The 19,741-nt window shown below is 37.8% G+C and overlaps 1 protein-coding gene across 10 annotated transcripts in view; it reads right to left on the reverse strand.

The window, feature by feature from the left end:
* TBC1D1 (TBC1 domain family member 1) overlaps nucleotides 1–19,741 on the reverse strand; it is a 101,457-nt gene that overhangs the window by 22,312 nt on the left and 59,404 nt on the right. For 6 of the 10 annotated variants that reach the window (XM_019287269.3, XM_039550887.1, XM_039550886.1 and 3 more), the window contains 6 exons: nucleotides 19,100–19,228; nucleotides 16,930–17,016; nucleotides 15,562–15,851; nucleotides 13,750–13,878; nucleotides 11,298–11,417; nucleotides 9,998–10,137 (listed from right to left, as the gene is read on the reverse strand). In XM_019287269.3, coding sequence (XP_019142814.3) covers nucleotides 9,998–10,137; nucleotides 11,298–11,417; nucleotides 13,750–13,878; nucleotides 15,562–15,851; nucleotides 16,930–17,016; nucleotides 19,100–19,228 — 895 coding nt within the window. Of the gene's footprint in view, nucleotides 1–9,997; nucleotides 10,138–11,297; nucleotides 11,418–13,749; nucleotides 13,909–15,561; nucleotides 15,852–16,929; nucleotides 17,017–19,099; nucleotides 19,229–19,741 lie in introns of all 10 variants that reach the window. The other 4 variants (XM_039550888.1, XM_019287273.3, XM_039550890.1 and 1 more) reach the window with 4 other exon arrangements.

The following is a 19,741-nucleotide window of genomic DNA, read 5'->3' on the forward strand; positions in this document are numbered from 1 at the left end:
ACAAAGAGAATACACGCCCTTAGCTGCACAAACAAACCACCACCTAAGGCCATACAATGGGATGATTACCATTTCTTAAAGTAAATAGGCAGAAAGAGAGAGAGGCACTTAAGACATGTTTGTTTTCACTTCTCATTTTTAACCATATCATAACCTTCTGAACTTTTTCTTTTGGCTTCAGCTGGCCTACCACAAAATATATCATTTTGTCAAGCATGCAAGGTAATTCTAAGACTGAAAACATTACAAAAGAAAGTGAACATTAAATAAATCTCAGGCAAATTGAAAAATCATTTATTTTTAGGGAAGGGTGTATAACATCACTTTAAAACAAGCAATCAATGTAAGAAGCACAAGCTCTTATACTTTGTTTTCTTAGTACCTGCTGTAGTATCACTTAATTTTATTGTTTTATACAGCTTCTCTGGAGGCTCAGTAGTCTTTGACATAACCTGTATCTAGAAGAAAAGTTACTCAATTCACCAACTTTAAAAAATGGTCAAAACAACCAATCTCTTCCTACCAAATCCCACACAGAAGGCCATCGCAACAGCACTTCTTCACCCAACTGGAATGGCTATGAAATGGCTCCCTGACCTATACATGCAAGACAACGCTCTAAAGTTAGTGCAATGAAATCCATTCGCAATCTCGCCAGCCAAGGACAAGTACATCTGTGTGTGCTATTTCAAACAGCTCCTGCAGAAGGAGCATTCCTGAAGCAATTATTCTGATGGCAGCTCAGGGGTCCCCTTCTTTATCACTGCCTAGCATGGTGGTAAAGATTTTTAATTAAACACACACAAATCATGTCATCTTGTCAAAACTAACAAAATAGGAAGGTTTTCACCCCTTCAAGTTCTGCTCAGACTGTCACTATACTTTGACTCACGCAGTTCGTACGCAGCTATTCTTTTCTTGTTTGTTCGAAGGCACTCGCACAACTGAGCTCAGATGACTAAGAATGGAAATGTTCACAGCTGTTCACTTCTGCTTTTCTAAGTCTTGCCACTGTCAATCTTCTCCTCTCAAAGAGTCAGAGAGAAGTAGAGTGGGTCCAAATACCACCCGCTTCCTTATACATTTATTTGCTTGCCACCACAGTTAAAGTCTAAGGCTAAAATATACATATAAAAATAAATGTAACATATTCAGCTAGCAGAACAATTTAAACCTTTACAACCTTGCACTCTGGATATAGGTGTGGATACCCATACTTCTGGTATCTACAGCATTTGAAAAAACAATGAACATCATGGGAATGAGAATTAAGCAATGGTCAAATATTTGACACTTTAATGGCAATCACCATTTGTTGTAAAGAAAGTAAAAAAACCAACAGATGCACTCAGAAATACAGCTGGTTATGAAAAGTATCAATACAACGAAGAGACTGTATTGTATTCATTAAAAGAAACTGGGAAACATTAATTTTTTTTCTTTACAGGTAAACTGAAAGACTTCAATGGGCTAAGATCTGCAATTATAAAAGAGATACAGGCAAATGACAGCAGGCAGAGAAGGCACACCCAGTCAATAATTCTCAACGTGTACTGACCATGAAAGGAAAATTATTTTTGATTGCTGGTTTTGATGCAATTGTTGGTTTGGATGCACATGCTATACTGTCAACAATGTTCTGTACATTTTTGTGTAGAATTTCTAAATATAGTAGCTTTTATCACAATTTTCCTTAGTGCATATTAAGAAATATTTAAAGGGAAATGCTGTTAAGGATAATGCTGGTAGAATTCACTTCATTTGATTGAATAAAATAATAAAGAAATAAAAAGAGAATATTCAAGGGAAGTTGTTAATTTCCTCTAAGGCTGCACACAATACTGACACCATAAGAAAGAGGAATCAACAGAAATGGTCACCATACACCAATGCAAAAAAGTAAAAGTGATCCAGATAGGAAACCCCTTATCTACTGTACGCTGTCTGTGGTCTATTCACATCTTACATTCACGTTCCATTCTCACAGCATCCACTACAGAATGCAGGCACATCTTGGGGCAAACAAGTCTCTTCTCTACATCCTCCCAGTGGTTTATGTATCTCTTTTAGAGTCAGATGTGTATTCTGATTTTATGTATGTATATGTGCACTAGTGTGTTAGAAAATAATAGACTATGTCCAGATACAGTTTATGGCTACCTACTTGCAAAAAAAGCCCTAAAGCCAAAAAAACCCCAGGCTGGCAGAACACATGCAAGGAAATGGATTAAACATGTTGCATTCCTAAAGCAAGAATGAACACATTCAACATCTAGAATCTTCCTGTCTTTAGTGTACACATCCTGCTTCCTCAGGACAAATTTTAGGGATTGGTCTTCAAGTACCAAATTCACAAGTTTATCAGAGACATTACTCACTTGTCGTCCTCCAGTGATCAAACTGTGGCAACACCTGAACTGCTGCAAAGCATTAACTACTGAAGACCATGGTCCTGCTTCCATTTAGGCTGAAAATTTCCCATCTGTGGCTGATTAATCTGCTAAAATCAGTATTCATTAAAAGAAATCATGCTTAAGGCTATAAAAGAAAACTGAAAGGTTACAAAATTATATAAGCTGAACAATTATGATTATCAACCCTACCTCTAATGCTTCTGTGAAGAGTCCTAGGATTGATTTTGCCTTCCAAATGGCAGCTCCTTTTCTATTTTTTCTTCTGCTTCTTATCATTTGTAGACATTTAACAGAAAGTCTAAAGTCCACTCTGATAAAGTGCAACACATTGACAAGCTGCCTTCCTTCCTGTCTGCACACTGGCATGAGGCAGGATTTGCAGAATGCAAACCGAACCTGTTTAACTGCTCAGGTGGCCTGTCGGAAGTCTGCAGAGTTGCATCAGCTGTTTGGCTGGTAAGGGAGGGAGGAAGGTGGAATGTGAAGGCAATCCCTCAAAGCAAAATAAAAAACTCAGACATTTGGTAAGTCAGCACTAACCCCTGTCCATGAACATACAAGGTGATGAAGAGACATGCCACCCAGCTTCCAGATCCAGAACAGACAAGAGCAAAAATACTGTAACAAGGAACTGAGTATTCCATTGTTATGCACCAGGGATCTGGAGGATAGCAGAGAAAGAGCAATTCAACTGCATGTAACTGGGAGCTCCCATTCCACTGAACCAAACTGCCATGTGTTAAAGTACGAACAATGTGCAGCCTTCAGAACTTTTATGAGATTAGTAAGTGCACTTAAACAGGATCTGAATGCTTCAGCACACACTGAAATACTGCTTCCCTGTTCACCTGCCAACTTAGTCAGCTTTTGTTGACTCCTATTCCACGTTTGACCTGACCCCAACTCCTTTCAGATATATTGCTTCCTTTCCGGCAGCTTCCATATAGAATTCTACCTCCATACATGCTACTCATAGAAGCCTACCGCACTTCTGTTCTCTGAGGTTCAGGATTTGGCAAGTTGACTCGATAAATATTAATATATTTGATCAATGGTAATTTTATGGTAGTTTTCCATTTGAGGTTCATTCTTGGACTACACTTCAGAACTATTCTTCTGCACAATGAAATTTTACAAGTCTGTGAGTCAAATCCAAGCATTCTCTGAGAAACTGCACTTCACTGGGAAAACCACCATCTTTCCTGGGCTTGTGAGAACTTTTGCAAAGTACTGAACTGTAGATGACACTGCTCATGAACCAGATGGAAATGTTGCTCAAATATTCTAGTGCATCCATATGTACCTCAAAAGCACTCCTCTTATGCTTCCACCACTTATAATACCCAACAAAGGACAAGGCCAGTAGGAACAATGGGCTGAGATGGAATTTGTACAGCTGATTTGTTCTTTTATACTCACTGTTGGCTTTACATGGCGAGCTTCAACCTTAAGGTGCAGAGTATCCCTACACTCCAAAAGGATCAACAAATGAATTACACAAAACTCTTATGTGGAAAGATGACACAAAAAACAAAGTACAAAAGATTAGGAAGGAAGTATCATGATATATTACTACCAGGGACCACACTAAAGAAAGTTTGTACGTGGAAAGCTGGTGAATGACCGCAGTAGTAATTAAAACAGACAATATCTGACCGGAAGTGATACAAACAGGAATATTTCATTTGTAAATGACTAGGAAAAAATTAGTTTATCAAATATTTTCCTAATCAATCCACCTCAGTATTAAACAAGGTTTAAATGATGAACCCACCTAAAAGCATAAATTTAAAAAACATTCTTTCAGAAGCACTTAGTCTAACCAACCTCAACTATCAAAACCAAGACAAGAAGATTCATCTTTGACTAGAAACTCCAACACTTCAAGTAGAAAGGAAGGGCTGGTAGGGAGGAGGCTCAATAATAACGCATTAACACCATCCGCACTAAGGAATTGTTTACACATGGCTCTCTACATGCAGTGTTTACCAGTCGCATCCATGCTCTGGGGTTAAAAAGTCAGACAAGATATGGTAAGAATGTGGACAGAAAATCCATTAAGCCTTTTATTTACTGCATTATGTTATTTTTCTTTGTTGCAATTTAAACTTTACAAAATTCAGCTTGGTAAACAAACAAGAGAATTTCGCAGTCACTTAAGATTCAATTGCCAAAAGAAAAGACATCAACAACATCCTTAGTTCTCTTCAGATTTTCCATTTGGGTAGTGCAACACCTTCTTTCACACAGAAATAAAGACGAATGCAAACTTCTATAACCAAAGATATAATATTCCTATTATTTTACATAGCTGCCTGGAATATTTAACTTCAAAACCAGATGTGGTAAAATGACCAGAAGCCTTCTGTAATCAGAAAGCTTCAGATACAGAATCACAAGAAGGAACAAGTTCTAATCTGACATACAACTTAAAGCAATGGCTGAATAAGGAATTCTTGAAAAATTGTGTATTTCAACACTGTTGATTACAATCAGCTCTGAAAGATGCTTTGGACTTTGCTTTTCTTGTAAAGCCAAGAATTTCTTAGAAAGCACTTACTACCACCAAATTAACCTCATTTCCTAATATTATCAATCCCCGAGAAAGGAATGCCCTGATATTTCAATGGGCACAGAAGCCATCAAACATTAATCGTGTACTTACTGGTTACTTACTAGCCAAACTCCTGTGCCAGAAATCAAGACTGAGAGCACATATTTGCTCTGAAAGGGGCAGAACTGAGTAATCAATTATAACCAACTGGCTTTAATTAATAATAATTTTGTCGCTAACACAGTATTGGCAAACACATTACAAATAATTTACCCCATAACCATTCTAAGCACAGAATGCTAAAGCAACAGTTTATAGTATTTGCAACGCTACTACAAAATGATTTTTTAAAAAATTTGCTTAAATAATCAAGAGATATAGTCTACACCACAAAACATAAAGAGATGGGTAGGTGTTAACTACAGCTGATTTTAAGAAGAACAGCTCTTCAAACTTTTCTTTAGCACTTAGGATTGAACAGTTTGCCTCAGACAGAGACCCAAATAATTTCAATTAATGAATCAAGTTCATTTTCCTGTACAGATATTTGTACTTTCTAAACCATTTTTTTTTCTGCAAGTCAAGCTATAAAATAAAATGTAGTTGATTTTTAAATTTGGATTTATTTTCTGAGTACTTCTAAGTGATACCAAGCATTTCACTCCTCTGAATTTCAATTTCTTTCACTGCTCAACAGGTTACTTCATCACAAATTGCCCACCTTAAAACAAATCACCCATTCTCCAACCTAAAACTGACACAGCTTTCACAAAAATCTTGTTGTCTACTTCCAACACACCTCCCTCACCAAGAAAGCTCCAACAAGCACCACTATTTTCCCATTACTTCCTTCAAAAACTATCCACATCCCCCTTAAATGCAGCAATTGACTTGACTGTGCTGGGAGTTTCTGACAATCTGCAAAACAGCTCTCCTACTATGACCAATTCTGAACAGTCAATATGTGAAAACTGTATGAAAATTGTCCACTGCACAGAGATTTATTGATGCTGAATACATGTACGTGAATATCTTGTTGCACTGCAGTGCAAGGTGAACTTTCATGATCAGTCTACACTGAGTCAAGGACGTTCTGCTTCTGAGCAGGTTAAGGGCACCCACCCTCACCTTCCAGACACTCTGCCTGCTCTACTGCTCGTGTAATACTGTGAGTGGGACTAGAAAACTGATCCAACTGAAATTTAAGGCCTTTGAGTGTGTTCATACTTCAACTGGTTTAAAATTATCACTGAGTTGATGTTCTCTTCACCTTTTTACCAGTGAAGAGAGAACTAAAGAGTCCTAAACCATTTACACAGCAAAAAAAAAGTGGCTCTTGAGTGATGCTACAGAAGTAGGAATATCTGCCTGCAAGTAGGGTGGGGAGTTATAAAGGTAAAAATCAAATAGCTGAGGAAACACATTTATTACTTAGAATGTTTAAGACAGTGAGTAGGAGAGAGAACTTTAGAAAAAGAATAATGAAAACCATCTTTCAAAAAAATATTGTATTGTAACAGATCAAAGTGTGATCCATTTTGTTAGGAGATTCTGCTTCCCTTTTTCCATCTCTCCACTTTGCAGGATTCAACACTCATTACACTCCCACAAATAAACAGAAAAAATATCCGAGGATGAGACACTGTGTCTGAAGGTGCCAGTGAGAGAAACGCTGCCCCCTGGTGCTCCACACCACTTGCAGCATCACAACCATTCCAGGGGAAGCTGCTGACAGCAGGAGTTGGGGCTAATTGGATAATTTGAACCGTAGCTTGCTACAGTGGAACTAGCATAATTCAACACTCCATCCTCCAGCTACCAGCTGTAAAGTATTAAAAGTCTCTACAGATCATTTCTGCATGGGTATGCAGAAAATCCTTTCTAGAACTACAAACTGGAGATCAGCCTCATTTTCAGGCTCACCAGGGATCACCTGGCTCTCCTGCCGGGCAGCAAACTGCGTAATAGATCTCTGATGTGCTTCATGGTAAAGTTATGTACAGAAGCAGAGGAAAACAGTGTGGGAAAGGGAAAGTGGCAGGACCAACAAGCAGGAGGAGGTGGCTGGAAAAGGGCGTGTATGTGGGACATTGCTTCCACAACAACCAAAAGTAATGGTTTCTCTACAAGGCTTCGTGTTGTCTCAGCATGCTTGCCTTGCTGAGCATGGCTACATTAGTCCAATCATCAGGCAAGACAAGAATCTCAACTGGCAAGAAAAAATGGCTTTCCAGCATATCTATTTGCAGTATTTTTCTTCTACTGATTTAGGACTGAACACCCTCCTTCATGTATAATAAATCATTGCTTTTAAATAATAGTGTCTGCAAAATAAACTGCTCTCTGCCTGGTAATTCATGATGCAACTCCCAAGGCAGAGCCAGCACGCATTTTGCTCCACTCGAGTTACAGAAAATGAAGTTTAACTCAAGCTATTTATGAGCACGTCCTAAAGAATTAAAGGATTCAGAAGTGCAAGACAGTGGGACTTCAGTGCTGTTCAAGCTGCTCAAGCTTCATGCGGAAGCTCAGGATAATAGACTTTTATGAAGTTCATTACCTCAAAAGAGTAAGATCAAAATTTCTGCAAAAGCTATGTACCAGTTTTCTGGAGTTTCTTTATTTTTTTAAAACTTTCAGTAAATATGCCTTCATATCCTGCTGTGTTAACCACACAGAGAAGCAATGAACATGATTGATCTTGAGATTCAGCTCACCACCTGCCTATACAAATGTAATCACAAATGTCAGAGCCTAGGTTTTTCTGTGAATATAAAGCTTACAGTTGTCTCTGGTTCTTGTGATAGCTTGTACATTCTTCTGTGCAATTTACTCATTACAACACAAGAGAAATTACAGCCACAGAGCAGTTCCATTTTGTTGACAATGCCTGCCCACATGTGGTCAAAACAATGCACAGTTCAGGCACCCTGGTGGATTTTACCTTTAATACAAAGTTTAGTAAAGCAGCCTAGGCTAAACTTAAAAAACTGTATCATCTCTAAGTCACAGAGATCTGGGTCTCTTGGCTGACTGACTTGCTAGCTTTTAAACACACCCCTTCCCCAGCTTTTTCCTTACTCCTCTCCTGCAGAGTACCCTGGAGTAGGGCATTGGCCACAACACCTGAAGGGAGAAATTGGTCAGTGGAGTCTGAGTCTATAAAGGGAATCCAATAAATCACAGAAGTTCCCTTATTTCCCTCCCTTCATGCTTACTTTTGCAGAACACGACAAACCATGTTATCTTTAAAACCTTCTTTGCCCTCTGTCCAATTTGGCTGAAATTGATCTTTTGGTGATACATCAGCTGTTTGTACAAATTAGAGGAAATCAGTCTAAAAAGAGTGAAAAAGACTTAAAAAAACACAGATCATGACAGAAAAACAAGATGATGAATGATAGGTATTTACTTTTATCACAATTAGTTTGGAACTAGAGGGGTTACTTAATTAACTGTGGTGGTGAGTCCAGTGTAAGACCAGCTGTACAGTAGCTCTCTTTAAGGCTACAGAGACTGGATAACAAGTGAGTATCCTTCACTGCCAGAAATGTTCCAGGAGATGCATAGAAGTCCAAACAGAATAACCCAGTATTTGCTTTAAGTATTTAAAAAAACCGTGCTGACTCTGAGTTTTCTTCTGTTCATAAATTATGTACAGTGAAACAAATACAAAAAAAGAAAATTAATGAAGAAAAAGGCCAAATATTTTAAATTGCTGCTCCTATTAATAGCACATCCTGTTTTCCATTTTGGCCACTCTTGTTTCTCTGACTATTCTGCTTACCCAGCTGTAGGTTGTTAAGATTGTATCTTGCAGCTATTATGTCTCAGAGGAAATGCTTGGGTAGGCAATTTAGGTGGATTTCATTTAGGTGGATTTTAGTATGGGAAGGTTTTGTGGCTTTCAAAAAACATGTAAGACCATTTCCAGTCACAGAGAGATGCATCAAACCTGTAAAAACAGTAGTTTCATAGAACAGCCCTTCACATGCCTTTAAGTACAAGAGAGCATTTCACATGTATGTTTACACAACATGCTCCTGAGATCACTTCACTTTGAAGTACACTAAATTTGAGAGGCATCTGTGCCCATATGCAGCTTACCTCACTGTCAGTCAAATTGCATTGCAAGCAGTACATTAATGACAGAAACACTTCTGTTACGTGCCTACTCCAGTTAACCAAGGTCTCACTTCAAGATGAAAGAAAAGTATCTCAGTGACACTAGGATGGTTGCTTTTTACTACATTTACTATAAGGTACTGTTCCTTTCTGTTTCCTTACACTTTCTCTTATTTCTGATACAATGGCCTTAGAGGTAAGTCAGAAGTTATAGCTTACAAAGCTCATGCTGTGAAATTCAAACTTTAGTGAGCCAGAGGATTTTCTCAGGCATTCTTGGCCCCAGCATGTTCTGTACAATCTGGCTTACATAAAGTGAATGCACAAAATGATGCACCTGCATGCTTATGTGCAGTGATTTTCTTCTAGTCTGTGGTTCTTCAGCTCTACAGAATTTCACAAAATAATTATGGCAACAGTGGATAATTATGACTCAAGTGGCAAATGTCACACACTGGAGCAGCATACATGAGGACAAAGTATGCACTACAGAATTCAACTGAGATCATAAAAGAAATGTAATTCCTGCTGGTACACCTGGAGTTTTCTAGTCTGTAGTTCTGTACTCCAACAAGGAAAGATGAAATAGAAGCGTCACCTTTTCTTCAGTGCAATACGTGGTGATGCATTTTTTTCCCCAGGACTCATTAAAATAGTACACATAAAAATAATTTCTTCTCTGGCTAGTTAACATGAGACAGCAGCAACAATGTTACATATGAAGCTGAAAAGTAAAAACTCAACAGCTAATGAGCTGGGTATTACCAAAAAGTAGGTGGTAAACTGCAGTGACAACACAAACAGAACACCAGGCAAATACGTCCCCTAGGCAGACACAATGATTCACACTTCACACACAACATGCACGAGTAAGCTCATGGAAGCAAACAAACCCAGGCTTTACCATCGTATCGGCTGGGAGAATCACACGCTTTCTGAGGGGTGGCCACTCGCAGGAATATCTGCTGCCTCCATGAATGCCTTCGAGTCCGTACAGGGCTGTCCGCATCAAGGGCCTGCTGGCCGTGCTTGGATTCGTAGTCGCTAAAAGGGCAGAACACAGAACAGTTTGCGAGTAGGTCACCTGGATCTGCCAGGAACAGTGACACAGCCTTCAGTGAACACATGAGCCACTGTCTTGGGAGTGCAGTGTGCTGTGCACATGCTGGGGCAAGCTCTCAGTGTTAGGAAGGTGAAACCTGCTTTGTGGCAGAGGCTTATACATGGCTACAAACAGCACTGAGGTTCACAAACAGGGCCTGACAGCTCTGTACAGTCTACTCTTTCCAGTTTTAATTAATTTTCAGTTCTCTTTGCAGCAGTATATTAATCAGAACACATTAAAGATACATACACAATAATGTAGTTTTACCATTACACTATTTACACGCCATCCACAAAATCTAGCAATTATTCATAGGAGACACAAAGACTTGCTGATGCCTTTTATCAGTACACATCAAGGAGCTTTGTAAACACCAACTAAACTTTCAACCTTCTGTGCACTGAGTATGCAATATATTCACTCCCAACACAGACTGGGAGAAAAACTTTTGACTTTTGTGTTAGCAAGTCTACCTCTGAAATACGCAAGGAACGGCATCCAAGAACCTTGGATATTACTCCTTTGATGTCATCCACACATACCATACAGAGGTTTTTATTCAGAATACAAAATGAAATAGTGAAGAACAATACTGTTTTCGCATTAAAAATCCCACTAATAACTTTCATCTGTTAGAACTCTAAACTATTCATTGCTTTATTCTAGCCATTAGCTAAATGGTTACATGAGTGTTTGTAGAAGCTGAAAGGGATAAATGAAATCCAGATAGCTCTGGCAGCAACAGGGGGGAGCATTTTACAGGTCATCCTTTCCTTCCAATTTGAGGACACTGACATTGCTTAGGATGAATCATATATTCTCTTAACTGAAAACTCCCCTTTGTCAGGAATAATCACAGAAGTACATAGATGGAAGCTGCATGAACATTACAACATCAAAAATGCCTAAGATCTGCAATCTTAACGGGAGAGTAGTCTGGGATAGCTTCATCCTTTTGACAGCAATTACATGCAGAATACACACAAGTGAACCATTGCACAAATCAGGTTTTGCAAGTGCAAGAAGCATTTGAAGTACTTCAGACAAAGAAATCTTTGAAAACACAGTTTTACCTCCAGGCTTTAAGAGAGAACCCTACCTTGTTGTGCTCCTAAAGTCAGAGGTGTTATTTTCATCTACAGGAGCCAGAAATTTTAAGAAATTTGGCACAGAGGAGGAAGAATGAAGCTTTTTCCTTAAGGCAGTACGGTAGGAGATGCTGAGAGTGCAGTTGGGAAAAGTATAGTTTAGAACAAAGAAGTATAAATCCACAGAATAAAAATAATACACATTCCTAAGCTTCAAACAAAAGGCAGCTAAATCCTGAAGGTCTGAATATCAAGGAAATCAAAGTCAAAACTAAAACTGCTAACAAAGTCCTACTGTGAGATATGTATTTGTTTGGGCAAAGTAAAATGTTCCAATGTATATAAATGTACTTCCAGTAAAGTTATTATTCTTTGCTATATCCCAAGATTTTTAGTGCATATTTCAAATAAATTCCTTTAATCTAGTAAGAACCAATTCCAACTTTATCACATTTTCTTAAATAGCAGTTTCAATGACTGACTAAGTCTGGGGGAAAAGATCAGGAACAGCTGACACTGATAATCATTGTGCTGGCAAATGAAAAATAAGACTTTGGCAAAAACCATTTTGTAAAGCATTAACAGGGTTTTATTCAGACAAACTTGGAACTTTTAACTTAAAAGCTAAGCCTTCTGACTGATCACCCAGGATTGTGGCTCTATTTATGCAACAGACAGGAGCACTAATGAAATTTCATCAACATTCTTCTGGCCAACATAATTCTGCTTGTCTTTTAAAATAACAAGTCTGAAACATACTCAGAGGAAGGTTAATAGAAGGAAGTAAGAACAACTCAGATAATGAAAAGGTTTTGCATGGAATGAAAATATAGAAAACTACTTGGCTGACGATACTAGAATACCTTCTCTCAGATGAGTACACAAAACCTCATGAGTAGGAGAATTAACTCCTGAAAAAGTAAGTTTAAGAAACAATTGTTTCTGATATACCATAATGATATATCTGGATGGCATTTAGCATGGTTTCCCGAAAATGCGAATGGAATGGGAGGGGGGGCAGAATACTCTGGGATGATCACTAGCATGGAGTGAAACAGGTTCTTCAGTTGCTGGTATTGAGATAAAGAAGATAAGGCTGTAGCATGGTGTGCCCTGCAAACAGGGTTCACTTACAATCACATTGTAAATCAATTACAATTACATGGTAATTCCACTTACAGAATTGGGAAGCTTGACTGTATTGATTTAAACTCATTAACCCATTTGACATCCCTATCAATTTCCATTTTCAGTCTTGTTGCTTAGATGTTCAATATGGTATATCCTTAAGAGACAGGGAAAGGAAGGGAGAAGTTGCAACTGTGTGTACAGAATCATTACCAAATCTACTTGGAAAAATCTGCTTTGAGAATTTAACCTTCAGAATTCAAGTAAGTCTTATTAAATTGAAGAGTGAAGAGGATACTGCAGACTCACATTTCCTGCCCTGAGCTATATCATACTTCTGAGGTAAAGCTGAATTAAGAGATGCTAGATAGTACTCAGCAAATACAACTGAAGAAACTGGTGAAACAGCACCCTTAGTTGAGTATTTTCTTAGGTTTAGAAAAATCAGCACCTTGGGGAAACAGGAAATGTTCACATGAGAGAACAAAAATGAACAATAAACAGCAACAGCAATAAAAATGGCCAGTGACTGTTGACAGTGCTTCCGAGGACATTTGGTCTCATTAGCCTTTTGAGCTAAAATAAGCAGTTTTAGTGCAAGGGGTTAAAAAAGGCTTTCACAGTTCATAATTTTTAGGGAGCTACTTAGTTTCAGGTTCTCAGGGAAACAAAGTGTTAATGTCCTTTTCTCAATGCTCTCTCTCTGTATTTTAATTCTAAGAAGGCAGGCATGGAAAAGTATAATCTGATACTGCTGCAAGCCACCAAGACAAATGATGGGTTGATGGGTTGGGGTCTTTGTTTATTTGTTCTTGGGTTTTTGTTTTATGAGGAGTGGGGATGGTGGTGGGGTTGTACGTGGTGGGTTTTTTTCCTATCGGATCTCCGTCCTCCTGCTACCTTCTTGCCCCATTTAGTTAACCGAGTCTTTAATGTCAGGCACAAAAGAATAGTAATATGCTTTTGTGTTACCATCAACAAAGGACAGAACCAAATGCTTCAGGAAGGACAGAGTGAGCTCACGTGTTCTTGGCAACTCATCCCTCACACAATTTAAGGAGTGCTGCTGTCTGCTGCATAACAACAAATTGCTTTGGAACAACTGGCTCTAAAGAAAGAGCCAGTGTCTGAAAGAATTTTAATTATTAAAACAATAAATTATGTAAGTACTAGCTCTACATTCAGTAGTGGAGCAATTAAAGAGCTCCCTCTCCCGTAAAAATCTACCACCTTTGGTCTATATTAAATTATTTTAATTATTTACACTATAGAGATTCATATTAATGACATAGGAGAACAAACCCTACCCCAAACTATTTGCAGGTGCCAGCTCACCTTTTTTGTGCAAAATGCCCACTTTGTTCTCCACTTGAATTATGCCTTAGATATTTAAAAAAGTTGGGTGAAGAAGCCGAGGGATTAAGACGAGCTAGAGTAGGAGAATGAGCGAGTTGACCAGAAGAACTTTTAGATTCGCCGACAGATTCGTTCAAACCATATAGTGGGGATTCCAACCAGAGCGATGGAGTTGAGGTAGCACAGAGAACAAAACAGTAAGAAAGGAAAGGAGGGAAAAAAAAATGAAATCCCTTCTCTTTGAAAGGGAGCTGGCATATGTAAACGAGACATTTCCTATGTTTTTCACAGTTAATGCTGTAACTGTAAGAATGTGCACATTTTTTTAACCCAATCAGCAGAGTCCCAAATACACATTTACAGGCTTCAGCAAGACATTTCAGACTAAATTAAAACTTACCAAAAAATGGCACTAACACCCCAATTTCTTTTTCCTTATATGTGTTTCCCCTTGATTTCTATGATAAAGTCAGGCATATGATCAAGAGTTCCAATGAATGACAAGTGAAATGCTACAGGATGAACTGAATTTAGTTCTACTTTGAAAACAATTTTTGAATTGAGGTAAACTACTCAAAAATACCCATAAAACAGGAATTGTTAAAAATCTATAATTCCCGTGATTTTTGGGAATTTAAGTATACTTGTCTCGTAAGTTTTCAATTTCCTCTGTTTCTGTACATTTGCTATGAAATGGAAGCAATAGGGATTGGGTTTGAGTTATGTCAGGGAACAGGCACATTCAGGCCTTACTAAAAATTACATAACTAAACCCAAACAGATACAACCAAGGAAATAAAAAATATACTTAATTTCTAGCTGCATACCTATAGTAAGATAACAACTGACTGAACAAGAAGCTACAAGCTCCAGGTCAGCTCTTGTGGCGATAACAGACCATCAACAAGTCCTAAATTGCACTACAAAAACATTCTAACACTTTAGAATTAAAAAGGTTCTAAAAAGGGACAAAAAGGCAATCCAGGTTATGTTTCCTTTCGAATATTACAATTCTCTTTCTATTCACTGTCACCATCCATTTCAGGCATGTTCGTTTACTGCCCTGCCTCCTGCAGGAAAGAGTGACCTGGAACACATAGAGATTTCCTAATAATTTGTGTAAACGAGCAGTTTAGGCAGTAAAACAGAAGCCTATGGACAGAAGTGTTTCAACAGTAATTGGAAAAAGCCAGATAGAAGGATGGGAGAAAACTGCCATAAAGTTAAGAGGGGACTAGAGATGCAGAGGCCGGCCTTTGAAGCAGGACAGCTTGAAGAATATTCATATTAAGGCAAGTAGTAGTTTGTTTTTGTGAGTAAAATCTAGATAGGCTCATTGAAAAGCTAGACAGGAGCCCCACATCTACCAATAACTAGGCACTTTATGTCACTTTTGTGGGCTATTTCAAAGTTACATATGAATTCACCAACTAGTAAGGTTTTCAGATCACAGAAGCTATTGGATTTTTCTCTGTAAATAGAAAACAAGAAGTAGCATTTACTTATACTGCTCACAGATCAAAATAACAAAACTGATTGCTTGGACAAATACAACCGAATCAAGTAGTTTTGTGCCGTGTACTGTGGAACTACACATTTCACGTCTTCTCTCCCCTCTGAAGCACACAGAGCTAAAGGTGTTTTTAAAGAGAATACCTACAAACCTCCAAGGAGTGACACACTGCTGCGACACATCTCTTATCTGTTAAGAGGACATACCTGGTATGTAATTATCATCCCCAAATATGCCCTCAACAAACAAAATCATAGCCTGCTTTTAATAAGGCTTACTTTCTTTTGTGAGGAGTCTCTGTGCTCACTGAGTGATACCTCATAAGTTTCCTCTGAGAAACAGACGGTGATGTTTCGGCAGGTCCCAGAGATTCCTGGCTCTCTGTCGGTAAATGACTGAGTGTGTTTGCTCGCCTCCGAAAGCTCTGCTGAGGCAACGTAACAGACTGCTCAAGAGAGGAATCCTCTGAGTCACTGCAGAGATCACTCACTGATCCACTGGTCTTGACAGCATTTTCTGCAGGAAGCGTAGGAAGTCTGTCTTTCTCCTTTTCACACAGTGGTGGTTCCTAGCAGTGCAAGAAATAAGGTTTTATCAATATGTGGGCTTAGAATCCATCTTTGAGATTGTAGTACCATGTCATTGTTCACATCCCACAGAGACCCATTCAAACATGCACATTTTTATCAAGCTAGCTCAAAGAAAGATGTTTGATGCTCTATGTCTTTGTTACTCATCACTTAGGCCAACAAAGCAGAGCCTTCATTTTGCAGAGAAAATTGTGAGTAATTTTGAGAGTAATTGTATTTGATAGTATGTTGAAAACAACACAGAAGAAATAGGGTCAGAACAAAAGGGTGAGTTTGGCTAACAGTGAAAAGGGTGGCATTGCTGAGTACTGTATCTTTAGCACCCCATCTAGCCACATCATATTACTCTTGTCTACCTTCAGATTCACACAAAGAACCTATGACTAGATGCCTGTTTCAATCCCAAGCCATGCATTTTTTTATTCCTCACCTTGTGTGTTTCCTGAAGAATCAGTCATTCTTTCAAAAACATAAGCAGAAAGAGCAGACCCTTGTTTACATGAAGTCAGGAGTCTGCAGGCGAGCAGGCATTACAGCAGAATCAATAGCTGTATATCCAAGCCTGCAGAGTGTTATGCTGCCTCCAGGGAAGAAGACTGGCTTCCTCTATGCTGTCCATTTGTAGTGTTTTATACAGACTAAAAGCTTTCTAACCAGACAAACAGGAAAGTTACTGTACTTCTTGTTTTAGTTTTATGTTTCTTATGAATACAGTCATGGTATGAACTTTCAGGGCTAAAACCAGTCGGATTAGGATTGGCAGCAGGGTCATTATAGCATTTGTTTTGCGGCACACTGTTGTAAAATTCAGATGATGTTATATAATATTTTATTTCACATATACTCGCATATTCATACAAAATGTATGTTATATACAGTACAAGGCACTTCTAATTCAATAGCACTTCTCTGGTTTACAACACAGGGAACAGAATGAAAAGCTTGAAAGTAACTTGAAACATTTCACATCTGACCATATTTCATACTTGATTAGTTGTTTCAGGGAATATTTTTTGAAGTGCCTAAATATGTACAATTATCCCAGGCTTTACTTACTTTATTTGTGCTGCTTAAGGTACTGGACACAGAGCTGTCCAAATCCACAGAACCAGAACTGTCCAGTGGACTTCTGGCTTTACTGCCCTGTAGAGATAAAGCACACCAGCAGTTAAGATGATGATATATGGGGCACACCAAAGAGATTTGGGTAGCACAGTTGGGATCTGTGATTTTCACAGACAGCATCAAATTTAATTTCATGAAATGATTAAAAATACCCTTTTCCTCAAAGGGAAACAGGAGCTTCATTCACATAGTCTCTGACAACTTGAAGGATCCTGTAGAATTAAGGAATTCTCATGGGCAATGATGTGCTTTCCATGATAGGTACATAATTACATATTTCACATGTACTGTAACTGTTAAAGTACCTTCTGTATTAGGTACTTACAAAGATACAGAGAAATGAAAAGGATGTCTATTACAAAGGACTAACCCCGTATAAATTTAATATGCAGCAAACCATAATTTCTTGTATTATTATTTTAGTGCCTACAAATCAGAAAGCATAAATATTTCTGTATAATCTGTCAACAATATTTTTGTATCATTTGTTTGAGTAATGCTGCTGTGTAAACAAGAAAAATACCACAAAACCTAATGATGAATTCTTATGTGCTAACACAATTATGGAACTTGTATCTTCCTAACCTTAAATGGTATCATTTCTTAATGTTCTGAAGTTAAAGCTCATGTTCTCTTTGAAGTTTTATTCCAGGTAAAATATAAAATGTTGTCATTATTCACAACAGTGACTATCTCTCTTTGAAGTTCAGCCAAAACTTCTGGCTTCAGATCTGATCGAAATTAAGAATTTCCATCAAAACAGCAATGACAGTGAAAATGCAACCAATATACAGCTGGGCTTATGTGATGGCATCTTATACCAGTCAGGACAAACTGGAACAAATCAGTACAGTCCTACATTTAATGTAACAACACTGACATCGTGTTTCATATCCCGAGCACAGCCGCAGTAGGATTTTATAGGGGTGAATTCTAGAAATGCTGTCTGGGAAGTAACGAGGGGAGATATGAAACTAAAAATTATCTCTATATGTAAAATTGTAACAGGAAAACCATGTTTTTGCTATTATTTGTCTTAAGAAAATGGGTTAGATATGATGTCTGAAACAAGCTTTGAAAACCTAGTTTTGTCACTACAAGTTGCTTCTCCATGAACTGATAAATTGTCCTAGGTATTGTGTCAATGTAACTTTTTGCTGACTACAAATGACAATGTCCAATTTCTGTTCCTAAATATTTTTTATTTGGCATTCTGTCACAACCCTTTTGTTTTAAGGGAGAAGGTCTGATTTTTTAATCCTTTGTCAAGCAGAAGTCTTTCCAAGCCTTCTACTACTTTCCTCAGACTTTTCTCATGAGGTGCAAAATGAAGTATATTTGAATGAGAAGACACTCCATAGGTTTAAACTGTGATTAAACTTGACATCTGATTTAATTACGAACTGCTGCTGTTTACTTTAAACAGCTAATTTCAGCAATCTGTTCATGATAAACATTTTCACAGAATCACAGAATTAACTAGGTTGGAAAAGAACCACTCCCATAGAAGCTCAAGTTTTTTCCACTAATCAGTATTTCCAGACACTGTCTACAGAGAATTTTACCAGATGTAATATTGCATAAATGCCTTCATGTTCTTAGTGCCATTTTTTACATTCTTCACCTTCAAATAATCTACAGCATTTAAAAGTTCAAATATCTCACTATTCATCAGTTCTATGCCACTAATAAACACATCTCATTAGAAATGCTTAGTCAGTTCCTCCATACTTTCCTCCTACGTAAAGAGGAGTGAACAATTTTAATTACTGTTTTAGTTTTCTAAATCCAAAAGAGAAATCAAACAATTGTTGCTTTTCGTAAGTCCTCATGTTCAATTTCATATTAATTTTTTGAAATGCCTACACATACACACTTTTTTCATCTAGGAATCAGTTCACTTCATCCAGGACTTGGTATTCTCTCTACCAAAGCCCTGCTTTTTTTGTCTTCTAAAATGTACACTCAAATGTTTTTGTCACTGTGACTTTAATAACCTTTGGGCTACAGCCTGGAATGATAACAATTAAGACTTTTCTATCACTCAAATAAACAAAGCAATGACATTATGTTCAAAGACGATAAACATGAAGATACTTACACGTGATAAAATACTCTCAAAAGATTCCGTAAGAGATCTTTTTGCTTTGTTCTTTAACATATCTAATCTGAATCTCGGAGCACTGCTGGACACTTCATTTACAGCATTCTCAGCCAGAGGTTGTGAAGCCTGCAAGTTTTTAAAAACAGAAATGCAAAATACTCAACAGCATGGAGAAATCTCAGTGAACAGTCTGAAGACTTCTGTAACCTGAATCAGTACTTTTCCTGGTGTCCTCTGCTATTCATGCCTTTTTCTCTAGTGATACCGGTACTGAAGTTTAACAAACTATCCTAAAATAAGAACAGGAAATCTCTTAAAAGAAATGTCTTGAGTGAACTAGCATTCTTCAGAAGAATTGCCATTTTGATAGGGATTTATGGCTCTGTTGACAAATTTTCTTTAATGCCAACTTAGAATTGTACAAATTCTAAATGTTTAAGTGTAGCAGATTAGAGATTTCTGATGGATTTCCTTCTCTTCAACTAAGAAATTAATCAAAATCTCATCATTAACAGGAACTCCCAACTTTCTCCATTGTAGTAAAATGGGTCATTCTAAGGGCCAGGAAAATGTGTAACAATCTAACTCTTCTATATATTTCACCAGTAGAAACATTTCCACCTTAAAGCTAACAGTTAA

This window comes from Corvus cornix, chromosome 4, assembly GCF_000738735.6.
Source record: "Corvus cornix cornix isolate S_Up_H32 chromosome 4, ASM73873v5, whole genome shotgun sequence".
Lineage (NCBI taxonomy): Eukaryota > Metazoa > Chordata > Aves > Passeriformes > Corvidae > Corvus > Corvus cornix.